The 21176-nt window shown below is 38.8% G+C and overlaps 1 protein-coding gene and 1 long non-coding RNA gene across 2 annotated transcripts in view; one reads left to right on the forward strand and one right to left on the reverse strand.

The window, feature by feature from the left end:
• Nucleotides 1–21176, forward strand: part of DNAH7 (dynein axonemal heavy chain 7) — a 263533-nt gene that overhangs the window by 88820 nt on the left and 153537 nt on the right. The window contains exons 21-27 of the mRNA XM_059168545.1: nucleotides 886–1084; nucleotides 4074–4214; nucleotides 8149–8361; nucleotides 11786–11895; nucleotides 16202–16370; nucleotides 18562–18664; nucleotides 18785–18912. Of these exons, the coding sequence (XP_059024528.1) occupies nucleotides 886–1084; nucleotides 4074–4214; nucleotides 8149–8361; nucleotides 11786–11895; nucleotides 16202–16370; nucleotides 18562–18664; nucleotides 18785–18912 (1063 nt within the window). The remainder of the gene's footprint in view (nucleotides 1–885; nucleotides 1085–4073; nucleotides 4215–8148; nucleotides 8362–11785; nucleotides 11896–16201; nucleotides 16371–18561; nucleotides 18665–18784; nucleotides 18913–21176) is intronic.
• On the reverse strand, nucleotides 4919–20787 carry LOC131827639 (uncharacterized). The gene is made up of 4 exons (XR_009352095.1): nucleotides 20718–20787; nucleotides 20475–20592; nucleotides 7583–8010; nucleotides 4919–5290 (listed from the first exon to the last, which is right to left on the reverse strand). It is a non-coding gene; the product is annotated as an uncharacterized LOC131827639 (long non-coding RNA).

Here is a 21176-nt window from a genome sequence, read left to right on the forward strand (position 1 = left end):
TTTCCTTCAGCTTACTTTTTATAATCTGGCAAACTCGGTAATGTACTTACTTGTTTACTGTCTGATTTCTCCTAGCAGAATATAAGCTCTGTGATGGCAGAGATTTTTTACTTTTTTTCCCCCAATGCTGATTCTCAATTCCTTAGAAGAATGTGTATATTTAGTCTATAGCAGGAACTGAACGGATATTTATTAAATTCGTTAGTTTTGTGCCTTGTGCCTTCCAAGTCGGAGATAAGTAATCCAGACAAAAAGATTAATTTAGGCTCAGATTTCCATCTGTATTTTTATGCCTCTTTATTGCCTATTGACTGCAACTGGTTACTGGTAACATGCCAAAAAATGAGGACTTTAGCCCTTCCCATCTCTATTACAATGACTATAGTTGAAAACCTTCAAAGCAGTTGATTTAGCAAACTGTGAAGCATGTAAAGTGCTAAACCTAGTTCACAATTTGTAAGTAGTCTATGAAGATCCCAGTTGAAAAAGTTAGTTTTGTGCATTTGAAGATTCTTCCAATTAGTGTGTTATCTGTTAGTTAAGACGGGTTTGCTCCTTACGTTACTTTTAACAACTTTTAATTCATTGTGTTGGAAACAAAGCCTCACGGTGTCTCCTCTGTAGCTCTTATTATAATTATAGTTTAGCAGATCTTTTTGTGATTATTCAATTAATGATGACCTCCTACTGGACTGTGTAATCCATACAGGCAGGGATCATGTCTTTTGTTCCCCCTCAGTGTTTCATCTCTGACAGCATCGAATAGGGGCCTAACACATAATGCACATTTATACGTTGTGAATGAAGATTGATACACAAAGAACACTGACAGATAAGGAATTGCTTTAATTTGATTAATTCTCTTAAACATTTTTCCCCCGACAGGGTGCAACCTCACTTGAAGAAATGTTTTGAAGGAATTGCAAAAGTAGAATTTACAGAAACTTTAGACATCACTCACATGAAGAGTAGTGAAGGAGAGGTTGTGGAGCTCACAGAGACCATTTCAACGGCCAAAGCCAGAGGCCAGGTGGAGAAATGGTTAGTGGAGCTGGAGAGAGTCATGATTAAATCCATCCACAAGGTACTTCGCTGTGTTTATCACTATTTCCAGTAAAGATGTGGAATATTAATGTATCATTGGGGGAACCTGCGTCTCAGTTGGCAAAGCATGTGACTCTGGCTCTCAGAGACCTGGATTTGAGCCCCATTTTGGTAGAGATTATGTAAAAAGTGTATCACTAATAAATGCGCTGTTTTGTTTTTTTTTTTTTTTTTTTAGACAGAAATTGAGTCGTGAATTGCCAGTTCAATTGTAATGGATAACTTAAAGACAGAGATATGGTCTATGAAATTAATTTCATGGCAATTCACTTGAAAAGTGGGATAAAATACCATTGAAAATACAGAAAACTTAGTTGTTAGCCATAAGTTCCATTATTTCTTGCAACCACATGCTGGTTCTTTCATTATTAATCCAACACACCTTGGTGTATAAAGTCTATGTTTAGTCTTGCCTTGAATGCATCTCTCTATAGTTCCACATCAGTCTCCCTGCATGTATGTTTCTATAGTGAATCTTTTTGTCCTGTATATATACAAAATATGTACCAAAATGTTAGAAAATCACAAATACTTTCTTTAACAGTCACTTCATATTTTCCATGTCTCATAAAACAACAACTCAGTCATTTATAATTATTTTTATTAGTAGAAAATTTCAAGTCATGGCAAGAAATATAGATTAGTCGAGCACTTAAATTCATTCTTTCCCTGTAATGTGGACTTAGCATTCAAGTTCTTCAGCGAGAATAAAAATCATGATTGAGTTGGGAATCTTGAGAGCAGGAATGAGAACGAAATATGGTATGATGTCTTAACAACAGTTTTCACTGATTTTTCAGATTCTCTCACACATTATTGAAAAAATTCATTAGAATCTAAGTGTTCAGGGGCACCTGGGTGGCTCAGTGGGTTAAAGCCTCTGCCTTTAGCTCAGGTCATGGTCCCAGGGTCCTGGGATCGAGCCCCACATTGGGCTCTCTCCTCCACGGGGAGCCTGCTTCCTCCTCTCTCTCTACCTCTCTGCCTACTTGTGATCTCTGTCAAATAAATAAAAGAAGCGAAGCAAATTCTTAAAAAAAAAAAAAAAAAGAATCTAAGTGTTCAGTGGATATCATGTGTCTAAGTGCTTCTTTCTCTTCTTAAGTATAGTTTTAATATCTGCCTGCATAATAGTTTTTAAGTAGATATAAAGTCATTTCTCCCTATTGTGCATTAAATATCCACGTGGATACAACTGGCTTCTTTGATTGAATTGTTTCTTATGATAACTTCTTATTTGTGGGACCACTAAGTCAAAGAGATGAGACTTCATAGGCCTTGATACATGTTGATAAATAAGATTCCCGTACACGCAGCTGTAAGCAATGTAGATGAATTCCACTTTGAGCACGACCCAGCAGTCTTGGTTATATGGTTTGTTAATTGATGTGCACAGTGATAACTCATTTTTTAGGCCTAATACTATTACAACTATTATTTTAAATTTTTTTATCAAAGCGCTTAGGAAAGTTATTTTGGTTGCTATTCCAGAGCGTTTAGAGGGATAGAAAGGAATTATGTAGGAAGTATCATCCCTAAATGTGTATGTATAAGTTTGTGTTACTGAAATATGTTACTCAACTGCAGCATAAAGTACCACAAAGAGAGATATGTGTGTTACTATGTTTTACTGTATGTATTTGCATTCTTTCAAGCATGCTTAAATTAAGTGAATTTGGGGTCACTTTAATTTAAAAAGTCACGTTCTTGGCATGTTTGCCCCTTTATTTTACTAGATTATCATGTGTATGTTATTTCCAAAAAATATATAAATTCATATATGTATATATACATATATTTTATATGGCGCAAATAAATACATCTTACACACAATATTGTACAACTTTTCACAATCATATTTCTCCTCATCCAACTATGTAGAAGTTGTGATTTAGATTTTAATGCCTTCCTCTTGTTCTTTCCACACTTCCCATCTACCTATGGTACTTCCATTCTAGAACGTGTGTTTACCCCTCCTTGCCATTTCTGCACAGCACCTTCCATTCTCCGCGCGCCTCCCATCCCCTTTCTGTGGCTCCTTCTAGCCTTTGAAACTTTCTTTGTTATCCACAGCAACACTGCCCTTCATCTCTGTTCAGCTCCATAAATATCTTGCTAGACTAGAAATCCAGAACGGTTCATACATCCTTTATGTATTTCTCAGAAAAATCTAATTTTGACAGTTTTCTCTGAAATCAAGCATGAAGGTGGGTTTCACCCCACAGGCAACATTACTATTTTTGGTCGATACACAGAAACGATTAGAATGTTTCTCAATACGCCTGGTGGAAAAAGTGGATATGTCAGTCCACTGAAAACATATGGAGGAGAAGTACATGAATTTGACATAAAACATGCAGCAAAGAGCATAAGTAAGACTTCTTGGCTTTCTTAGTACTTAGCTCTCCATAAATGAATTATACACCTGAGCTGGTCATCATCACCTCGGGCATCCAACTACAGATTAAGAAGTGAGGTCTGGAAACACGGAACGAACTTGAGAGGAATTGTGTGGTTTGCCTCAGTGTGCGTGTGTTCATCAGCCCATGGCTGAATGGGGATCTGATGCAGTTCAAAGAAAATTATTATCTATTTGATGGATTTGACAGATCTCATTTGGAATGACTTAAATTTATATTTCAAAATAAAACTGCTTGTGCTTAATCAATCCAAAAGCATCTAAGATATCTGTGGCTACATCTCGTCAAATGAATATTTGATGTAATATGGTGCACATAGATTGATCACGTATCAACAAAATAAAGTGCTATGTAATGTATTTTTTCGGTCACAGGTATATGGATAAACTTGAATTTAAATTGTCTAACCACTGCTTTGAGTCCTTGTAATTGACTAAGATGTAAAAAGTTGAACAGTATGAGTTAGTCTGTTTAGGAGGTCAGCTGTTCATTGTTTAGCTCACTCAAGTAAACTGTAAAATGATCCTTTGCATTTTTCTTACCAATTAGGTAATCAGAGCTGCAATGCTCGCCTATACACAAGATATGCGAATTAACTGGGTGAGAGATTGGCCAGGACAGACCGTACTCTGTGTATCTCAAACCTTTTGGACGATGGAAGTACAAACAGCTATTGCAACAGGACAAGAGGTAAGCTTTATTACCCCCAGGTTTTTCAGCATTTTTTCAACTACTACTATTGCCAGAATACACTAATTATAAAAAACCAAGTAAAGACAGTCCTCTTAAAACATCAAGGGTACTTGAGCCTCAATCCGGTACGTTTTTGTACCTTTAAAAATAGAATGGTAATAGAAGTAAGACACTTCCTAAACTCAGAAAGATGAGGAGGAAAAATAATGTAATTCTCTTTTCTGCTTTGAGTAAAACCACCCTATGAAGACAAAATATTGGTTGAATAATTTTGACTGTTTTCATTTTTATTCTTAATCTATTGATTTTTGAATATTTTGAGTTATTCTTAGTTTTAAATATTGTAATATATTAGTTATCCTAATTTAGTAATATTAACTGGATTTCTGTTAGTATTTAATAACAGAAACCACAATTAGCACAACATTCCTGTCCTTGAGAAATGATATCAAGTTGACAGATGCAATGTCTGATGACAACTGGAATGTAGTAGTCATAGATCTTTTGTTTAAAATCATGGAATTTAAATATATTTTTGACATGGAGTTTGGTATTATTGTCTTTAGCTCTAAGGTACTGTTGAATGCTGATAGTGTTAAGGTTTGAGAGAAACTAATATCTCTGTAACCAGGCAGACCCCATAGAGGAAGGAGCTGTGTGACACATGCTTAGTTCTGTCAAACTTAGCAACAAGTCATTTATTTCTATCCTGTAGAAAGGAATAAGGGCAGAGGGGAAATCAGGGTTTTCCCAGAAAAAGTCTGTCTTCATGGAACACAGGCCATTGGGGAACAGGGGTTTCCCTCACAGCAGTAAGCTCTTGGAGTTACTTGTGGGCTCTTGGCTTCAAGCACCGTATGTATTTTTCTTTTTGTTCAGTGAGTCTAGAGAATTCATTTTCTCTCTTTACTTTTAAGCTACCACTTGTCAACCTCCCCACACAGAGGGTTTCCTCTCTCACCAATGCAGGCTACCGGGGCAACGTGGAGATTCCTGGGTCTCCCTCCTTGCTTGCTGGTCAGCTCTCCAAATCACGATACTAACTTTATCACTAGCCACTGTGGGGACATAGTCTGCAGGGAACAAAGAAGTAAATGTGAGCAGATTAGACAAATTTGTAGGCATCTTCCAAATTTCTTCCGTTTAAATGTGGTATTTATCAAACCTCTACTCCTCTGTCAAGTCCATGTTTTTATTTGGTCTCACTCTAAGCAACCTGCAAAAGGCAGGAGTTGATGTCCAGCATTAAATGTAAATGATACCTTTTTCAAGCTTCCAGTTCTCTCCCAAGCAGAATTTGAATCTCGAGGGACACGTAGTTCAGGTCACTCCCATGACCACATGTCCTCTACTCAAAGCGATCTGCCGTAATTCTTATCACATTGCATGAAGATACAAAGAGGAGTTTTGTTTTGTTTATAGCAGAGATTGGGTTATTTACTGACTCATTTATCAGTCTATTCAGTTCTTCTCTGCTCATGTCACATGATGCAAATATGGAGTTGTTCGCAGAGAAAGGGAGATGAGAACCTGTGCTACTTGAGGGTGATTCAGTGTCGCAGACTCAAAAGTTCTTAGCAAGTTACACCTCTGTTTGCTGCTCACAAGACTGCCCTCTTCTGTTGCATTTTATGGTGCTTTCATAGCTAAGGTTCATGATATGAAATTAAGCTTTGTATGTGTCCTAAAAAATTAATTCCTAGTCATCTGCTTGCGACTCCCCTGTTTCATGAAGCCTTTGATCGCGATCTGCGCACCTTGTGCCTGCTTGTCTTTCATCCGTGTTTAGGCCCTTCAAGTTCTGTAGCAGCAACATGAAAGGCTCACGTTTTAGTATTCTATAGCCCTGCTGGTGTTTTAAAAATTTAACATGTAGTTTTATCATGGGAGGCTAGCATATGTTCTAGGATTGTATGTGTTGATCATTTTTCCCCTAATTAATGTGCGGTTCATATTTGAAACTGATGACTTTGGTGGAGCTCGAGACTCTTGGCAGCCTCTTGGGGCACTGGATACTTCCACTTCCCGCAAACATCCCAAGTTGTCTGGAGCTTGATGTTACAGAAGCCCTATGTGTCACACCGTCATGCTCCCAAAGGACCTGTCTGATTTCTTTACGCAGTGAATGGTGATTGTGGAACCAGTCTGCATGAGGCATGAGAGGGACTGTAAAATGAATGAAAGAATTGCTGCTATCACCGAGCTCAGGATATGGCAAATACTGTGTGATTTTGAGTCATTGTATCATTGCATATGTAGAAGGATCTAGGTTTGATAAAAATATTTGATTTCAGATAGGGTTTATTTTGGCAGAATGTAATAGTAGTTACCTTTAGATTCATCTGCTCACTCCCTGTGCAGAATGGTTCACAAAGAAGAAAATGTAACAGAAATGCTATCAATATCATGATTGTTTTCCCTATCTCTCTAATCTAAATTATCATTGATTCATATAATATTGTTCCTAAAGAACTCAGTTTATCACAGTTTGAAGTTAAATTTTCATTCTAAATCTGGTTTCCTAGTATAGGAGAAAACATTCTGCTCCTGTGTGTAGTAATAAATTCTTATGGACATATAATTTGTACTGTCAGGTCTAAACATTAAATTTTTATTTTATGTTTTGTGTTGAATTATAGGCTGTAAGAACCAGTAAGGTTCACATGATCCTCACTTTTACTGATGAGAAAACTAAGATGTGCCCAATGGTGTGGCTTAGGTTCTTAGAATCAAATTGGTTCTTACTAATTTATATGTTCAACATACTTAAATTCACTAATTGATTCCAAGAATTTAAACACTTACATCTACTGAAACATAGGTGGGACAGAAGTTTACGTTTCACTGCGTAGGAAGAGAATTAATAGCAATCGATCAGGTAAATAATATGATGGCAACAGTGTTCAAGCACCAAACTTTTGAAAAAATTACCTTCTTAAGAATAAAGATAGAATCATTCAAGGACTAAGGAAAGTGCCCCTTAGAGAAACAGTTTGCTGTTTGCCGGTCCTTTAAACTTTTTCTTATTCTTGGAAAGGCTTCCTTGGTCCTTGGAAATGCTTCCCAGGACCAATTACCTGGTCCTGAAGGACTGCGATGCACGCCTTGGGCCCCGTGTTTGTTAAATGTTATTGGAGTGGAGGACGCAACCACAGCAGCCTGCTGGGGCCTCCTGACCCTTCCCTTAAGCGTAGCGGTTCTCACTGACTCCAACTTGATTGTCATTATAGACCCTCTTCTCTTTTCTGACTTACTGATTCGGTTTACCCCCACCAAAAAAGAGGTCCCAAAGCAAGGCTGGTTGTCAGAACTAGCGCAAGGCTGGCTGTCAGAACTAGCGTTGCTCACCGGCTCAGCAAGCTTACCCAGCAGTCCTGGAGGCCTGGTGGACCACAAGGCCGCTGGAGTCCGGGGTCTCGGGGCACTGGTGCTGCTGAAGCTTCTCTTCCTACATCCTTCCGCTCTGCCAGTCTCTGGCGGGCTTTTCGGCACTGGGGATGAAGGCTGGCAGTGGCTTCAGACAGGCATTCTCAGGGCCCTCCAAATGTAGCGAGAAGCGCTGTTTCCCACCCTGGGCCTGGACAGCCGGTGCTGGGAAGAGCGCTGATTGGCTCAGGTTGGGTCACGCCTCCTCCCACGCCTTGTGGCCCCGCAGTGGGGCAAGGTGATGGACAGCTCCCCGGGACCGCGGAGCGGACCGCAGAGGAAATAGACCTGGGAGGGCGGAAGAGTAACACAAACCACGTGCGTCCACTGCATCTGGCCAGACTGTCCTTGTTCAGCTAATGCTTTCCTAGCAAGAAAAACAAATTATTTTTAAATTAGGTCATAATGGGGAAAAATGTACAGAAATACCTTATTCAGACTAGCTCAAAATGTTTTTTGTTCAGAAAAATTCTGATTACGATAATTATATCTCATTTTCTTTCAGGCTCTTGAGCAATACTTGGAAAAATGTAACATGCAAATTGATGATATTGTGACTTTGGTCCGTGGCAAATTGTCCAAGCAGAACCGTGTTACTCTGGGAGCCCTGGTGGTGCTGGATGTCCATGCTAGAGATGTCCTCACGACACTTGTGAAAAAAAAAGTTAGTGATGAATCTGACTTCGAGTGGTTAAGTCAGCTTAGGTACTATTGGCAAGTAAGTGATATCACTGAATGTTATTGCGCGACAATTCCAGCTCATAGCTTTTTCATTTGTGCTTGCTTCCTCACATGGGGCATAGTGTCAGTAATACAGGATTTTTTGCTGATGGCTGACTATATCCACACAAGCATTCTCCAGACTAAAGATTAAGGCAGCCAAAGACTGTGTATCATCTGTACAAAAAACTGTATCTTTATCTATACCCAAATCCATACTCAAATGTATAAATACATATACATAGAGACACACACACAAACTGAGTGATTATTAAAAAATTACTCATTTTAAATGAGTCATTATGTTTGCTGAATCTGTAAAATATCAGAACTGGGCAGTTTAAAATTGCATTTTTAGATTTTTTTGATATATCTAAAGAATATTAAAAAATCAGACTTTTATTGTGATTTAATCACAATACGTTTCCTCTTGCTGATCAACTGAAGGAACTGTAAACACGATCGGGAAAGAAGGCTCTATCCGAACACCTGGAGGGGTGGTGACAGTGGTCACGACTGGGAAGGCAGGAGGAGTAGAACAGTTAGCACAGCGGACAAGGTGGGGCCAGCTGCTGAGGACGTCTGGAGACCCGGACTCAAAAATTCACCCTGTGTCGGGGGGAAAAATCTGAGCAGATTCACGTCTGTGAAAGGCTTAAAGGTATGGAGTGGGAGGAGAAAAGGTCAGGACCAGACCCCGGAAAACCACAGGAGAGGTAGTGGAGAAGAGCTCCCTGCAAGCAATTTTAAATGCCAGACCCTTCCTTTACAGCAAGTTACTTACTGTCTGTAAGTATCCATTTTCTTACCTGTAAAATGGCAATAATATAATATCCACTCTGAAGTGAAAATGAATCGAACAACTAATTAATAAATATAGGAGAACAATGAACTATCAGAGAATTTTTTTTAAATCCCCACTTATATCAAAAAGAATAAAATACCTAAAAACAAACTTAACCAAGGTGGTGAAAGACTCACACACTGAAAACTCTAAGATGTTGGTGAAGGAAATCGAAGAAGACACAAATAAATGGGAAGATATTTTGTTCTTGTGGATTGGAAAATTAATGTTGTTAAAAGGTTCCTACTACTCAAAGCCATCTACAGATTCAATGCAATCCCTGTCAAAATTCCAAAGGCATTTTGCACAGAAATAAAACAGTCCTAAAATTTGTGTGCAGCCATAAAAGGTACCAGAGCCAAAGCAGTCTTGAAAAAGAACAGCAAAGCTGGAGACATCAGGCTCCCTGATTTCAAATTATATTACAAAGCCACAGTAATCAAAACAGAATGGTATTGGCACATGGGTCAATGGAACAGAACAGAGAGCCCAGAAGTACACTTAGGCCTATATTTCAAATAATTTATGACAAAGGAGCCAAAAATATACAATGGCGAAAGAAACGTCTCTTCAATCATAGTGTTGGGAAAACTGAGCAGCCACGTAGGAGATCCTGAAACTGGGCCACTGTCGCACATCATACACAACAGTGAACTCAAAATGGATGAAAGACAGGAATGTAAGCCCTGAAATCATAAAACTCCTAGAAAAAAACAGATGTTAAGCCCCTTAATTCAGTCTTGGCAATGATTTTTTTTTTTTTTTTTTTGATCTGGTAACAAAAGCAAAACAAACAAGTGGGACTACATCAGACTAAAGGTGTCACCCAGCAAAGGAAACCGGAAACAAGATGAAAGACAGCTTCCTGAACAGAAGAAAATACTTGCAAATTGCATCTGAGAAGTGGTTAACCTCTAAAATATATAAATAACTCCTACAACTCAATAACAAAAACACAAAGTACCTGTTTTGAAAACGATCAAAGGAGCTGAATCGACATTATTCCAGAGAAGACATACAGACAGTTAACAGGTTCACTAAAAGAGGCTCAGCATCGCTCACCGTCAGGGAGATGAAAATGGAAGCCACCGCGAGAGAGCCTATCGCAGCTCTCAGAAGGAGCTTTATCAAAAGACAAAAGATAACAAACACTGGTAAGGATGTGGGAGAAAGAGCCGTTGTGCAGGGCTGCTGGGAATGTGACTTGTGCAGCCACTGTGGAAAACACGATGGAGTCTCCTCAAAAAATAAAAAACGGAACTGTCCTATAGCCAACAGTTCCACTTCTGGGTATTACCTGAAGAAAACAAAAACACCCGGAAAGGTATGTGCATGCCCACGTTTACTGCAGCGAGATTTCCAGTAAGATATAGCAACAGCCTGAATGTCCACTGACAGGCAAATGAGTAAAGAACATGTGGTAGAGGAGCGCCTGGGTGGCTCAGTGGGTTAGAGCCTCTGCCCTCGACTCGGGGCTGGTCATGATCCCGGGGTCCTGGGATCGAGCCCTGCGTCGGGCTCTCTGCTCAGCAGGGAGCCTGCTTCCTCCTCTCTCTCTGCCTGCCTCTCTGCCTACTTGTCATCTCTGTCTGTCAAATAAATAAATAAATAAAATATTTGAAAAAAAGAACATGTGGTATATATGGAAATGGGATATTATTCAGCTGTTAAAAATGAAATCTTGCCATTTGCAGCAATATGGATTGACCTTGAGGACATTACACTAAGTGAAATGAGTCAGACAAAGACAATATGATCTCAAATGTGCAATTTAAAACAAACCAAGCCCACAGATATGGTGCGCAGATTGGTGGTTTCCAGAGGCTGAGAGTGGGAAGGTGGGAGAAATGGGGGAAGGGAATCAAAAATTGCAAACTTCTAGACATGAATAAGTCGTGGGCGCGTAACACGCTGTATGTTGACTATAGTTAATAATACCATATTGCGTTTTTAAAGTTGCTAAGAGTAAATCTTAAAATTCTTATAAGAAAACTGTACTTACATGTGATGATAGATCTCACCTAGACCTACTGTGATTATTTTATAATATACATGAATATTCGGTAATTATGTTTACAGTTGAAATTAAAGTTATATGTCAATTATACCTTAATTTAAAAAGCACAAGCAAGTAAAAAGAAAAGAAAATACAGGAGAGAAAAGGAACAAATATATTTTCCACAGATACCTATGGAAAAAGTTGAAGCCAGTGACTTCAGATTTATCCAAGGAGATTAGATATTCAATTCTTCTACTGAATTAATGATGTCTGATTGGAATTTTTAAAGGATTTTTTATTTATTCATGTGAGAGAGCGAGAGCATTGGGTGGGGGGAGGGGCAGAGGGAGCGGGAGAAGCCGAGCAGGGAGCCTGACCCCGGCCACATCCCAGGACTCGGGGATCATGACCTGAGCCAAAGGCAGACGCTTAACTGACTGAGTCACCCAGCTCCCTCTGAAAAGTGAATTTTAAAGATGTTGTTTCTAACTTGACAGTTATTTGTTAAGGAGCTTGCGATTTCATATTACTTAAAATGTTGTTATTTAAATTAACTTCATTTTCTCTGATTTCTCCTAGGAGAATAATTTAGAAACAAAGATGATCAATGCTGGCTTACGGTATGGATATGAGTATCTGGGTAATTCCCCTCGACTGGTTATTACTCCGCTCACTGATCGATGTTACAGGTAAACTCACTAATTTAAGGGTCTATTGGAAATAAATTTCACCCTTAGACCACTAAATCTTTAAAAGAAAAAGATTATCTTCCACTTGGCAAATGTATCCTATGTTATCTTTTCCTAGACTCTTTTATTTTTTTTTTTAAAGATTTTATTTATTTATTTGACAGACAGAGATCACAAGTAGGCAGAGAGGCAGGCAGACAGAGAGGAGGAAGCAGGCTCCCTGGTGAGCAGAGAGCCCGATGTGGGGCTCGATCTCAGGATCCTGGGATCATGACCTGAGCCAAAGGCAGAGGCTTAACCCACTGAGCCACCCTGGCACCCCTTTTCCTAGGCTCTTAATATGTTTCTCAACTTGATCTTCAATTTCTCTTTCTCTGCTGGCTTTTTCCTCTTAGCTCTGGAGATAAGTATTGCCCAATATTGCTATTGTTATTCACATTGTGCATTTCATCTTTATTCTTGAAACTTTCTCTTTGTTTTGGATCCTTTGAGGCAGACTGCTGTTTCCCCTGAAACACGGAATTTTCTAGATTTCTGTTTTCATGTGGTGGTTTGTCTCATGATTCATAGTTTCCCAAACGTTCAAGTCCACTTGCAGGCTTTAATAGCCTACATTCTGAAGATCCACAAGTCTGTATCTCCAGCCAAGGTCTCCCCTGTAAACTTGTGCTTCATGCTTTCTGGATATCTCCATTAGGTAACTCATGAGTATTTACACTGAAATTTTTTTCTATTATGCTTCTGAACAATAAAAGGGCTTTAACAACTTTAATCCAAGTTTGCATTTCCCATATTCCAAGTTGTCTCAAGAACGAAATTAAAGTGTTATTTTTTTCAGATGGTCGAAGTCCATTTAGGTCTAACATCAAAGCCAACATCTTTCATCCACTTTGAAATTCCCCTTCTCTCCCAGCTTGAGCTTGACACAAGCCCAAGACCTTTATCCGGGGAGGCAAGTGTGGTCAATCTTTCGTCAGTTTTTTTCTTCTTTTGTCAGTTTTATCCCTGTCCTTTGCATTCATCCCTCCATAGCTCACCCGTGGCTCCTCCAGTCTTGGGGTTGACGGAGGAGGGGAGAAGCAAAGGGAGAGGTGGTTTCATGGGTGACAAGTGTCTTGTGTGGAAACTATCTCTTGGCTGTTTAGTGTCCTCGATGAAGACACAAGCTTAGATGTGCCATTTATGTTGGTTCTTTGGAAATCCTCCCCACCCCACCCCGCTACCAGTCACCTGTGGAAAATACCTTCTCTGGTGGGTGCTGATGACTTGCTTCAGCCTCTCTCTGAGGTCAGCTACACACAGACACTCACCTTGGTGTCTTCTCTGGTGTTAGGTGGGCCTCCTCCACAGAGTCCCATTCAACATGACCCAAATCTAGCTTCCTTCTGGTGGGATCTAGAGCTGGTCAGTTGATAAATACACATTTATTTTGCCAGTAGTATGACTACATCTCTCTTACTGTCACTGTTTTCCCCAGCTCTGCCCTCAGGAATAGCTATAGACATTCTCTTGACTTGAAATATTTTAAGTCATAATTGCACTCGCCGTTCCTGTGTTACACAAACTCCAGGGGTCGGTCAGTGAGCCAAGGTTTCTGAAGAGTTCTCTAAAGCCCCTCAGGTAGTTTGGGAGAGGGGCAAGCGCATTCTTCTCTACAGAGGGACCGGAAATAAACAACACACTAACAGCTCTTTCCAAAGATCTTTAATCTTGACCTCTCTTTTACAAGCTTCCTGGCCACTTTCTGTATGCCTGGTGCTAGGTGACCAATGTCCCTATCTGTAAGATAAGATGATCTGGCATAGATTGCTCTATTTATATTCTGTTATGCATTTCTTATACCTGGTATTTATATTTTTTACCAAAACTTTATCATTGTCTTAACTCACCATTGCTTCTTCCTTTGCCTTCTTTCTGGTTTCATTTTTCTTCTTACTAGGCAATATCCTTTAGTAATGGTTTCAGCGAAGCTCTGCAAGTAGTGAGCTCTAACAGTCTTTGTCTAAAAATGCCTTTTTAGACGAAATATGGTCTTCATTCTTTTATTAAATGATAAGATAGCTAGCTATAGAACTGTAAGTGAACCTAGTTTCCCCTCAGGTCCCTGGAGATACTGTTCTCCTGGTGTTCATTGGTACTGCTCAGTTGTCTGTTACTGCGATTCCTTTGTAGGTAATTTTTTTCTATCGTGGTTTTTAAGATTTCCTCTTTATTGTTGAGGTTCACTGTAATGTAACTATATGTGGGTGAGTTTTTATGTATCCCACTTGAGACTTTTCAGTTCATATCTTTCTTCAATTCTGGTAAATTCTCAGCCATTCATTTTTACTTTTTTATTTGGGTGGGGGAGGGAGTGAGAAGGAGGGTAGAGAAGATGGGGAGAGAGAACCTTAAACAGTCTCCCATGCCCAGTGCGTGGACCCTCAGATCATGAGCTGAGCTGAAACTGAGTCAAATGTTTAACCTGCTGAGCCACCCAGGTGCCCCACAGCCAATGCTTTTTAGATTTTGCTTTTTTCCTGTTCACTTTTTTTTTTCTTTGTCTCTCAGCTTTTCTGATATCCCATCTTGGTCTCTTCCTGGGTGATTTCCTCCTATTTATTTTGTGTATAATTCTGCTCTTTATGTTTACTCTGCCATTTAATCTGTTAACTTTCTAAAAAGTCCAATAACTGTATTTTTTATTGCTAGATTTCAAGTTTTCTCTTTTATGAAACTGATTTTTCTCACAATTTTCTTACGTCTCTTGCTTTTTAAATTTATTTTAGAGAAAGAGAAAGTGGGTGGGGGGGAGGAACAGATGGAGGTGGGGGGAAGTCAAGCAGGTTCTGTGTTGAGTATAGAGCATGATGCGGGGCTCAATCTCACGACACTGAGACCACATCTGAGCCAAAACCGAGAGTTGGACCCTTAACCAGTAGTACCACCCAGTAGGCCCTGTCTATTGCTTTTTGTTTAAGATTTCATTAAATAAACCATCAGGAAACCCGAGTACCATGTATATGGTAATTCTCCCGCACCTTTGTCCATCTGCCACTGCAAGTCAGACTCTTAACTTTGATGTCTCTCTCTCTCTCTCTCTGTGGTTTTACTTATGAGCTCATTTTGGGAAAGGGTTGTTTTCTCAGCTGTGGAGGTGTCCATGTGGAGCAGTGTCACATTTATCTCTTAAAAGAGCTTTAGAGTTTTCTTTGGTCCAAAACAACATTTCAGTGTTCATTTCTCAGTTTGGGTTCATGTGCCCATGGATACTGAAAATTTTGGCCCTACCCCCACGAAGGGTTTCCACTGGGAGCCGCCATGAAGGGTGCACTTCCTGTCTCCTCTGTAAGCCGCCATGAAGGGTGCACTTCCTGTCTCCTCTGTAAGCCGCCATGAAGGGTGCGCTTCCTGTCTCCTCTGTAAGCCGCCATGAAGGGTGCCCTTCCTGTCTCCTCTGTCTCCTCTGTAGTTGATCTTCGTCTTTCTTGAGTAGGCTGCTAGAGTAATTTCAGTTTCCATTTAGAGATAAACCAGCTTTCCAAGGCTTTTGGGTTTATATACGTGAATCCATTCCAGCTCTTCACCTTACTCAATATAAGAATTTTTCTGTTTGGGGGCATCTCTATGGCACCGTTGGTTAAGCATCCAACTCTTGGTTTTGGTTCAGGTCTTGATCACAGGGTTGTGAGACTGGGCCACGTGTCAGCCTCTGAGCTCAACACGGAGTCTGCTTAAGACTTTCTCTGTCTCTCTCTGCTCCCCGCGCCTCCTTGCTAGATCTCTCTCTCAAATAAATAAATCTAAAAAAAAGAAAAAAAAGAATTTTTCTGTTTCCGTGTGGTTGTAAATACACTTGCGTGTGTTTGTATGCAGATCCCAAAACAACACGCGCCTGTCTAGCTTTAGCACTCAATTACCAATGGCTTTGCATTCCCTCTTCACTGGTGATTTCTCTTTCATGCTTTTGAAATGGCTGGTATTTCAAAAGTTACTATTTGGACTTTTTTGTGGAGCATTTCTGAGTGCTTGCAGTTGCGGGGAGGGGTGGTTTGGCGTCAGCAGAATTCCCCATTTTGACCAGGATCAGCGTTGAATTCCAAGTGTGCTTGCTCTGATTCTGTCCTTTATAATCAGCGCTTCAGAAGTGAAATACAGTAACAGGTAAAGTAGGCCACCGTCAGAGATTCTCAGAGGTTCATGGGAAGGAAGAAATTATTGAAGAGGAAGTGGCAAATTTGGCTCTCAGTTTAAACTTCTCCTCTTTCCATAATATATATTAAAAATGACATTATCTTATAAAGATTGCTTATTTCTTCTATTTCAGAACCTTGTTTGGAGCCCTCCACCTGCACCTTGGAGGAGCCCCTGAAGGGCCAGCTGGCACTGGAAAGACCGAAACTACCAAAGATTTAGCAAAAGCAGTGGCCAAACAATGTGTTGTTTTCAACTGTTCTGATGGGTTGGATTATCTGGCTTTAGGAAAATTCTTTAAGGTTTGAATTGACTCATTTCTTTACAAAATAACAGCTCAGAGAGGGAAGTTATTTATAATGAAACAGAATGTCATGCAAGTAAAAGACTTACTGTAAGTTAAGTAAAATAAGCACTATCTCTATTCTCCAGAGAAGTGGGGTTATTTCACAAGCTTACCGGAGAAGGAGCTCTACTCCTGTCTCCAGTGCCTGCTGCTGTGGGTCAGTATGACTTATAGAAAGGAGGGCTGTGCCTTCAGTATGTTGAGGCCGCTAAAAATTTGAGAACCACGACATCATGTAAAGACTGTGGGAAATCTAAAGTCTTTAATCTGTAGCTCTTATTATTAACCAGTTAATGATTCAGTAATTTACTTTTCATAGATACTTTGTAGTTAATCTTTTCTTGCAAACTTAAAATTCTTGTTGGGTTTTTTTTTTTTTTTTTCTTATACTGAGTCAGATTCCCACTCTATAGATTCCCATCTGTAAGATTGCAAAAGAAGAATTAAAAATGTAACATTCCTGTCTATAAAGCTGTGACTCATTGGTCATTTTAGCCCTTGGTTGCTAACTGGCTGTTATTCTTTAAAATGTTAGTTGGAACAGCTAAACATAGAATTACCCATTAGAGATTATAGGTTCTGTTTATTTATGTCTGTTTTTCTGAAAGATTCTGTAATTCTGATTTTTTAAGATTCTGTCATTATTTTCCAAAATTTCTTCAGAAAAGGTAACATTTAAAAAGAAATCCAAACTAACAAGAAATACATATACCAATCCTACCCTATACAGTAAGCTGTTCCTGGCTGGCATAGGCAAGGTTATTTTATAACAGATTGGGAATATAAAAAAAAAAAGTCTCTATATTTGTGATGCTGAAACAATTAGGATAAGATTTTAAAAGTCAAAATTATAATAACATCAAGAAAACATTTGAATGACAAATGACCATTTTAATCATACTCTGTAGTGATATACAACCTTGTTGTCATGATTTTTAAGAAAGAATAGTAAGTCAAAAAGAGTCTCTGTATAGTTTAGTTTGAATAGCCATTATATTCCTAAACATTTAAGAAAAGTCTGGCACGTACTACTCAATTTTTGAATGATATTCTTAATTCCTTGATACAGCATATACTTTTAGTATTAAAGTTGCTTACTGATAAGTATATATTGGTTATATAGATACTTTGTGTGAGGATCATGCTGAATAATAGGGTACAGGATCAAAAAGACATGGGAATTGCTATTAAGAACCTCAAAATTCTGATAACTATATGAATGTGTGACTCATAAGTATTTTTTGTTTTCTGTGGTTTCTAATCCTCTTATTATATGTAGAGATTAAAGTCATAGTAGCTAATAAAAATGTGCTATTCTTTGAAATGGACAGAATTTTCATTTAATTCGGTGTGGTCAGTAGATGGAACTGTGTACAAATCCAAGGTCAGCCCCTATTAGCTCTGTGGCCTTGTACTAATTACTTAACATCTAGTGTGATACAGTCTTAGTTTCTTTGCATCAAAGATACATGCATCATGCCTGAAACATACCAGCTACTCAGTGAAACACACACACACACACACACACACACGTGTGTGTGTATATATACACACATACAATCTACAGAATGCAGATTCAATAAATATTGAATTGATTTTTTTAAGTAAATTTGAATTTGGCTGAGCTACTCAAGCTTGGTGGTCCAGTTTTCTTTAATGCCCAAATGGCACATATTTGTGGGTAGCTGTGAGTTAGAAGTACAAACTAGGACCTCAAACTGTGTAAGTTGTCTATTAAGGGACTCAGACCACAAAATAGTCTCATTAGCAACAGACGTCATCTTATTTAGAGAATTATTACAATCTACTCTATGAAGTTCATATAGAAAAAGCAAACAAAATCATCTTGTATATAAAAAGCAAGAAAGACTTTGAGATTACGGGTATACATCTAAATGTCAAAAGATACACAGAAAGTTAAAAGCTATCGATCAAATGGACAGTTTTCCAATTGATCAAACTCCTTACTCCTGTAGAATAATGGATTTCTAAAAATAATAATAATATGCTGTCTTTAAAGATAAAGGTGAATAAGCAATTTCCTTGATAGGATATTAAATCCTTGAAAATATCAGGTGAAAATGCAACATTTCAATGCAATATTTAATCAGATAAAATTGAAAAATTTCATTACTCTTTTCTCCCAGGGACTGTTATCTTGTGGAGCCTGGGCTTGCTTTGATGAGTTTAACAGAATTGATTTGGAAGTACTGTCTGTGGTTGCTCAACAAATTCTTACTATCCAAAGAGGTAATGGACTGGTTTGTGTTTGCATTATGTCAGAACAGTAGAAATATGGAGGATGACAGATGGCACAAGTTGCATTTAAGTGTGGAATTGCTAAGTCATTTCATTCTTGATGACCCACAGGTATTAATGCAGGTGTCGATATACTAGTGTTCGAAGGAACTGAGTTAAAACTTGACCCTACATGTGCTGTCTTTATAACCATGAACCCTGGATATGCTGGGCGATCAGAACTGCCGGATAATCTGAAGGTACAGAAGGGCTAATTAGATCATCTGTTTCCTTTCTGTACTATACTAAGTTAATACGTAAAAAGAAAGGATACCCTCTCCTTGAATTTTATGCAAAATATTTGTTTTGGACATTGTATTTTAGAAAACTGTTTCAGAAAACAATTTTACTTTTTTAAAGATTATATTTATTCATTAGAGAGAGAGACAGAGCACAAGCAGAGGGAGGTTTGAGGAAGAGAGAGAAGCAGGCTCCCACTGAGCTGGGAGCATGACATTGGGGCTTGATCCCAGGACACTGAGATCATGACCTGAGCTGAAGTCAGATGCTTAACTACCTGAGCCATCCAGGTGCCCCTTGAAAATCATTTTTAAAAGCTTTGAATACCGTTAAAAAGTGAATGAGCAAAGTGGATGCAACTTCCAAACTGACATTTAAAGACTGATAATTACAGAAAACTAGAAAATATAGGAAATACTGAAAAAGATACTCATTCTATTGCTTACTATATTGTATCCTGCAGTTTTAAATATCTCTTAAAAGGCAAATTTTAAATGGTAGAATCCAGAAGATGTGAATGTTGTTGTTTCAGGTTAATATTATGAGAATTTTCCCATTGTTACAAACATAATTCAAACTGTAAATAAATTTACGGAACTGCATATTACTGTTGGACACTTAGGTTGCTTTTAGTTTTCCTTCATCATAAATAATATTGCAATGGGCAGTTTTTACTTGAGACTTTTGTCTGTTTTAAAATATTTCCTTAAATATGGTCATAAGACAAAGAGCTGTGTTGCGAAATAGCCTCCCAACAGAGGTTGAAATAATTCACAGCCCACATCAATTCTCAATTGACCTTTATACCCAACACTAATTTATTTTTCCTGATAAAAGAAGCAAAGCACTTTGCTAATTGAATAGACTAGACTCTTCACTTAAAAAAAAAAAGAAGAAGAACTTGATTATGAGAGAAATAGGACATTCCCCTGTATCTTGGACATTTTTTTTTTATTTATTGCATTTTATATTTTTGCATCTATGGCTAGAGCATGGAGAACAATGTTGAAGAATAACGCAGTGGTAACTGCAGATCCAAAGCCAAGTCTTCCGACTCGAAGCTGGTCTTCCCATGTTAGGCTGACAGCTTCTTAGACTAGTTGAGGAATTTTTCTTTTCCACTGAAGACACTTTTGATTCGACTGATTGCTACAATGCATTTCAGTATTTCCATTCCATGCACTTTTATGTATTAGATGAGATGTTTTAATACTTTGCCTTAGTGAAGGAAGGTATGATTAAAAAATAAAAACTGGTAAATCCTCTTTTATCCAAGAAGCGTTCTGCAGTTTTCATTGCGAATTACATTTGAGGAGCTATTTTTGTAGTAGTTTTTTGTTTGCCTACATTTTTCTTTTCTTCAGTAGTTCACTCTGAATACATAGTATTTGTAAAGGCAAAAACCTGTGACTAGCTAATCATATAAGCGGGAGCTATTGTTAGCGGAGTCCGTTCATGCGCTATGCAGAATGTGTCACAGTCTTATGGGCTGTGCATGTTGAAATGGCGTCAAAATACCCACCTAGTGGTTTTCTAGGTGATGCATCTTCTCCTTCAGGCCAAAAGCTGCTCTCAACTTCTCATAGCTTTGTTGTTCTTCCTACTGTGCAGTCTTCTTGGTTAGAGCAGCCACAGAACATCTGTTTTCAAGTACAAATGGAAATACCGAACAGTTCTGAAAAAATGTCTTAGTCTGAAAAGAAAGAAACAGATCTTCCTTAAAGGGGGGGGGGAGCCCACAAAAAACAAACAACAAACAACTGACTAAGATGCAGAGAATGTCTTTAGAGTCGTCTTTGAGGCGTTCCTCTTCACCAGTGACTCAGCCTGTCGCCAAAACCAGGCATCCTGTTGTACAAAAGCCTTATCATTCTCGCTGCTCTTCCGTAGTCCCAGGCCACACATTCCTTCCATTCCCCCTCATTCTTCCGCTGTGTGTCTTACTGCAGCAGCTCGCTTGTCTCCAGTCTCTTCCCTACTAAAATAAGCTACTGTGAATTCCCCATTATAATCCTACCGGTGTCTTCGAAGCAATCGAATCCTATAGTTTCCAGACTTAAGAAGCTATTGTGTTTTGTTGTTGTTGTTTTGCCTGCAGAAAAAAGTTCAAAGTTCTTGGCCTGATCTACAAGAACCTTGGAACTCGGACCCAGTTGTATCTGTCCTGCCATCTCCCTACACCGATGTTTTCATGGAAATAGTCCCATTTTGACATCCTATACAT

The sequence above is a fragment of the Mustela lutreola genome, chromosome 3 (genome assembly GCF_030435805.1).
Source record: "Mustela lutreola isolate mMusLut2 chromosome 3, mMusLut2.pri, whole genome shotgun sequence".
In the NCBI taxonomy this organism is placed as follows: Eukaryota; Metazoa; Chordata; class Mammalia; order Carnivora; family Mustelidae; genus Mustela; species Mustela lutreola.